Source organism: Pteropus medius, unplaced genomic scaffold (assembly GCF_902729225.1).
Source record: "Pteropus medius unplaced genomic scaffold, Ma_sr-lr_union100, whole genome shotgun sequence".
NCBI lineage: Eukaryota > Metazoa > Chordata > Mammalia > Chiroptera > Pteropodidae > Pteropus > Pteropus medius.
Window position 1 is genome coordinate 5,840,186 of NW_024356249.1, and position 6,473 is coordinate 5,846,658.

A 6,473-nucleotide genomic window follows, 5' to 3' on the forward strand; every position below is an offset into this window, starting at 1 on the left:
TTTTCCATTTTTTTAAAGTTCTTAGTTTATTAATTCTCTCATGAAAAATCTGATCACCAGATAGTCATTGATGAATCTTTACTCCTTCCGTTGTCCAATCTCCACCTCACTTTTGGCCAGCTCCAACGCTGGCCTTTGCAGTCCCTCTAACTTTCTTCATTCTGTTCTTACGTTCCTTTCGCTGTTTTCTTGAGGTCTTTTTCTTCTCATAAAGGCCATGTCTCGCAAGTCTACGTTTCGGTTCATTTTTCTTTGCACGGTCCAAGGAATCATAAATCATGCCAAAGCTGGTCGTCTTGCCACCAGCGAAATGGGTTCGGAATCCAAATACAAAGATGACATCTGGTATGGTCTTGTACATTTTGGCTGGTTTTTCCTGAATTTCTGTCTTAGGTACTGTTGCCTTTCCAGGATGAAGGACATCAGTGACCATTTGTTTCCATTGAAGTAGCCTATTGGTTATGAACTTCCTGGTCCAGAAAGTTACTACGTCATTCATGATGGCGACAGGCCCTCAAGCAACCAGGGAGGAAAAGAGCTCCGTTTTTTGATTGGTAGGAATAATCACAACTTTCCAGTATGCTCCACTTAAACCATCAAATGTCACGATTTCAGTAAAATTATACTTGCAAAACTTTCCTAATAAATATTACTGCTTCAGCAGAAGCACCTGTCACTGCTGAAAACTTTTTAATCATGTTACTATCTTCTGCTAAATTGCTTCCTCTAGGTGGGCTTCACCTCCTATTATAGAAGTGTGCCTGATCCATCTACGCCCAAGGAGTCTACTATTTAGTCTCTAGAGCCAGAAATGCCTTCCTGAGAGGGGCACAAATCAGTGCTGCACATTTTTCAGCATATAATAGATGCTCATTGCATGTAGAATGAAGAGTGGGCATCTTTTTTATGGTCTTGGCAGTTTTATGGTTTTTTTGTTTGTTTTTCACTGTCCCTTTCTTGTTTGTGTTTATAACTCTGTAAATTGCTTTTCTATTCAAAATGGTCTTAAGTATCTTTCCATCCAATCTCTTATAATCATCCCTAAAATTAACTCTTTTTTTTGTTAGTCAGTTGGTTTAAAGATTTGTCAAGTCTAAATGAGGGTGACAAGTTATAACGCTTCTTTTCCATTTCCAAAGATCATTAATTTAACCTCTGTATTGGGTCATAGAAAACAATGCGCACACTTCAACTAACCTATTCATTTCTTTCTCCTCCCCAAACACAATGAAAATAATAGCTCTCATGTTTTACAAGTCTTCTGTATTCCAGAAAAAAATGTTGAATGTTCGACACGCATGTGTTATCTTATTCAATATTCACTGCAGCACTGTGAGTGGGTGTTGTTAGGCCTGGTTTATTGATAAGGCATCTGAGGTTCAGTGAAGCACTCCTCAGTAATTGAAAGCATAATATTATTTTCACCATTACTTGAAAATGTCCCCATGGCACTCGTCATATACTGTAATGTGGCTTTGGGGTTTGGCGGATGTGAGTTTGAATCCTAGCCCTGCCACTCGTTTTGGTGGGACTTCGGACAGGTTGCTTCTACTCTCCTAGGACTGTTCCCCTGGGAAGCAGGATGCGCCAGTGGGGGGCAAACATTCCCATTGGTGAGTATTGAGGGAATAAGAAGGTGCTACTGTAGAAGGTCTAGTTCAGCATCAACTCCTCCCCTCTCTGGGGTTCTCTGAGAAGATCAAGTTCATAAACTCTCTCGTCTCAATACCTCCAAGAAGCCTCTTCCTGAAAGTTGGGGTTTGGTTATGACTCCCTGGGAAGCTCGAATCCTAAGAGGACATGAACTTCTCATGCTTCCTGAAATATTTTCAAGAATGAATTTCCATGGCCCACCTCAAACGGATCCTCAATGTTAAATAAAATAGGTTTAGCACCTCCACCTGCTTATTAGCAAAGGGGTCTCTATCCTGGCGAGTTACCTGTGCATTATGGGTGTATCCCAGGTCCTGGACCCTTGGCAGCACTCAAAGTATTACCCTACAGTATTTACCAGGGTGACTCAGGAAAATTTAGCCATTATTTACCAAAAAAAAAAAAAAATGTGTTGAATGAGATCACAGAAAGATTTAACAAAGGGCTCTTGGAAGTTTGCAATATTCCATCAGAAAGATCTATGTAGAAACATACTCCTGTATGTTCTTGGTTGTGAGTATTTAAAAGTCTTAGCACACAGAATGTCAAATTTGTCTATCAGCTGTGCAAATAATACTACCTATTATTTTTCCATTTAGAACTACACATTTCCTAATTTATACATGCCCCAAATCAAGTTGCTCCTGCCTTATACAGCATCTTGGCTGGTCCCTAGGATGACCTCAAGTGAGTCAACTGCAAAGAAGGCTGATGTTTTTATTTGCAGTTTGTTCTCAGTCCTTGACCTCAGAGAAACTGCTTTTGTGAACAGTTAGGATTCTGCTAGGGGGCGGCTGCTTCTGGAACGAGCCAGTCCTAGGCACCTTCTGTCCTGCTCTGTGTGGCCCGTGAAGGGTAAAGGTCTCCTTTCTCAGGAAGCCTGTCTCTCACCATAATAACACCTGAGACCACGCATACAGCAGCATTAACTCATTGGGGGGAGGGCAATAGGCAGAAGAGAATCAAATTCACCTCTGCCCAAGGCCTTGAGAATTTTCTAGCTATTTCTCATCCATCTTCTTCCTATGCTTACTTGCTAGCTCCCTGAACACTGGTGACTTAGAAGGAGCGATGCTGTCGTCAAACTCTGTTTCTCTACATTGAACAACTTCTGCCTAAAAGGAAGCAGAGAGAAAAGAAATAGCTGATCCTTGTTTGTAAGCAAGGGGATGAACCACATCAGTGGTTCTAAAACTTAAGCCTAAAAAATCATCTGAGGCTCTGCTTTAAACTGCTGATTACTGGGCCCCGTTCCCAGTGATTCTGGTTCATTAGTTCTAATTCCCCCACAAAGGACCTCCAGACTAGTTACCGGGGTAACGCTGGTGATCAATTAGTCTACCCCAGCTGAAACATCCTGAGGTTTTATTCTTCATCGATGCCCTTTATTCCTGGCCTGGGGCCAAACAGCCAGTCTTCAGGAAACCCTTATCTTGTCACCACCTCACTGCCGTTTGATGTAAGCTGGATTTCCTGGTCAAATTTCTGACCACACACTCTTCCTCAATAACAACTCAAAGTTCCCGTGTTCTTCCTCTCTCGTCAGAAGCACCGCAAAAGCAAAGCAAAGAGATGCAAGAGAAGCTGGTTTTCAGCTGAGTGGAAAGGAGAGGCTCTTTGATCTGTCTACTGCCTGCTACTGCCTGCTCCCCTGGTCCTTCTCCTCTTCTAGTTGGCACATTGGTCATTTCTTACATTTTTTTTTTTTTAATAAACAGAAGCACTAAGGGCTAAGCAGAACCTTCAAGGGGATCTGGTCCCACCTCCTTATTTTCCAGATAAGGAAGCTAAAGGAGAGACTTGCCCTTTAAGGGACTTGTCCAAGGTCACACAGCCAGTAGAGGCAAAGGTGAGATTCAAATTCAGAGAGTCGGGCTCCAGCACTTACACTTGTAACTAGCATGTTCTATAGTGCATAGATTTGATGAGAAAGCTGTGCCAAGAATGGAAGAGAGACTGATATAACTATGTTGGAAAAATACACGTAGAGTTCAGGGTGAGGCTATCCTCATTTTATTTTTGTAATTTTGTTCTTCCGTTCAGTTTGTGGGTGAAAAAGAGGCAAAGCCACATGTTGTCTTGACTATTCAGAAGCATCGACTACACCAGAGATGGGATAAAACACAGATTGTCGGACTATCTGGCTTCCATCACTTCATTTTTTCCCCATAACTCACAAGAGAAGGCAGGCAGCGCGGGAGGCAGTACAGGGGGCCCCGTCGGCTCCAGCAGCCTGGAATTCTACTCTCTACTTCCCATTCCACCTCCTCCTACCTACGTCGGACACAAGACTTATCGACTCTGGGTACCATTTCTTCACCTGTAAGTTGGGAAGAGGATTGTTCAAGGTGATTGCTGAGGCTAATTCTAGATCTAAGATGGGATGTGTGTCCGACTGATGAGCTGTCAAGGGTATTCTTGTAGATCTCCGTGAAGCCGAGGTTGATGGCAAGATTCTTGGTCACTTGCATTTTTATTGACTGGTCTGGTTTTGTGTAAATTCATATCTCCGCCCTCATGAATGAGGAGAATCTTCTCAGCCTTTGTAACTCCCTTCAGCATCTAGAGCAGTATTTTGCCAACGGCAGGTATTAGTAAATATTGCAGGGCCAGAGCCAGCTGGGGACCCCCAGAGTCTTAATAAGGCTGCCCCTCTATAGAGATCCTCTCATCTTATTCCTATCTAAGAAGCCACCCTGGAATTTCAGGGGCAAAAGAAGTCAACAAACATATCTGAGTGACCCCGTGACCCTGTGATCTCACGGTGACTAGACAAGAAGATAGCCTCTCTTCCTGACTCTTGTGAGGCTGCTCCTCCCGGCCTCTACAGATATCTGGCTGGAGGCAAAGTATCGGTCATCTTGCTTCTTGCTTGAGTCGTCTGGGATGCCTCAGAGTTTCCTTGATAAAACAAAAGCTTTCAGTCTCTTAAAGAGATCCCCTGTCTCTACCCTTCAAAGGAAAGAATAGTTCTTACTTCTTCTGTGCCTTCATTAAACTAATGCCCACATAAAATTCTGCTTCAGCAAATACCACTGTAAATATGCGAGTTTTCTTTGTCTTCATATGGTGGACAGGGTGACAAGCTCTCTGAGGCCTCTTTTATAAGGGCACTAATCCAATTCAGGAGGGCTCCACTCTCACGACCTAATCACCTTCCACAGGCCTCACATCCAAATACCATCACATTAGGCAATAGGATTTTAACACATGGACAGGGAGAACATAAACATTTAGTATAGGGCAAGAGTCATTTAGTTCAACAAACTAATTATATTCTTCTCTTAGATAGAACACTTCTCTTTCTCACAAAGTTGCCAGTTGATGGTGTTTACAAGAAAAGATGTAGATCAGAGTTCAGTGTAGCTGTGTCTGACCTCAGGCCTCTCTTGGTCTCCAGAAAGCAGCAATTCCTTTTAATTCCTCTTTTATCTCTTTTCACACTCCAAATCCTCCTAAAATACCTAGAACCCCAAATAATTCAACAATACTCTTGTGTCTGGGTGTCACAACGCTTTCTTCCCTCTACTGAGAGGCTGGGCACAAAACCTCTTTAATTTCTTATTCCTTTGAGACTATGCAATGATGTCAGGTTGTGAATTGTTTACACCTTTCACCAAAACAGCCAAAAAAAAAAAAATCGAAGTTGGCTCATTTTTCATTGTATGAATTCCACCCCTGGAAGAGGAAGGAATTTGCCTCCAGACTGCCTTCAGATTCAAGCTACATCATCAGCTCTTGGCATTTCCAGCCTGCCAGCCAGTCCTGCAAATTTTGGACTTGCACATCCCTACAATCATGTAAATTCATTCCTTAAAATAAATCTCTGTGTTTCTGTCTTTGTATACATATGTATAATTTTGGTTCTGTTTCTTTGGAGAAACAGACTAATGTACTAGATGTTTATTAAGAGTTCATTACATTATAGACTTAATAGCAAGAAAAAGAATATGGAGCTAAAGAAAAGAATATGGAGCTGAAGGCTGGATGGGAAAAGAAAAGTGGCTGAAAATATGTGGGTAGGTAGACAGTGATTGAATAACTAGGAAAGAAACTACATGCCACTTTAAAAAAAAATGACTTCTCCATTTATTATGCACCTGGGTACCATATGTGCATAGAAATATTTTAATGTAATTGGATACCCTTAAATTTTAGAGATTCCCATGTAAATATCAAACTTTAAAGTAGAATGGGATTAAGATATTAAAAAAAGGATTTAGGCCAACATAAAGCACATGCAATAAAGTATATTTATATTTTATAGGGGATTTTCTGGACTCTTTAGAATCTTCTGGGACTAGATTAAGTCCCTGGGATTCCTAAACCCTTAGGAGTTCTCAGACTATTTTCAGTATTTTTTAAAGTCACACTGAAGATCTTCCTCTGTCTGCTAAGCCTGCATAGGCTCATTAATCTGTCAAATTTTGTTTGCTTTGGGCTGGAATTCTATTAACACAGTGTGATGACATTGCTTATCCTTTCCTGCTCAATAACTGTATTTGGTGATTGCACATATCTTTGATTAATTTTTTAAAATGGAAACATTGCTCAACCGATTAACAAATATGAAATTTATTAGCAAAATCTTTTGAGACAAAGCAGGTCGAAGAGGTAGAGAAAAGGAAGGAGTTAAAGAAAAGAGTTTCTGGTAAGGAAAAGGTAGGGATCTTTGAATTAGATGATTGCTGAGCTCCTTCAAGGCCCAAGAGCTTAGTGAAGTCAGCCCAGTAGCTCATTAACCACTGGGCTTATGGTGGCCAAATGATAAGTGCCTTGGGATTGCATCTTTGCCTGGACTCAAGTTCACACACAGGTGG

The 6,473-nt window shown here is 41.4% G+C and overlaps 1 protein-coding gene and 1 long non-coding RNA gene across 2 annotated transcripts in view; both read right to left on the minus strand.

The window, feature by feature from the left end:
• LOC120601005 (uncharacterized) overlaps positions 1-6,473 on the minus strand; it is a 61,721-nt gene that overhangs the window by 41,476 nt on the left and 13,772 nt on the right. The gene's annotated exons all lie outside the window — the stretch shown is intronic.
• Positions 88-514, minus strand: LOC120601003 (40S ribosomal protein S24-like). The gene has a single exon (XM_039860622.1). It carries the CDS (start codon positions 497-499, stop codon positions 107-109), a length of 393 nt encoding a protein of 130 aa, XP_039716556.1. The 5' UTR covers positions 500-514; the 3' UTR covers positions 88-106.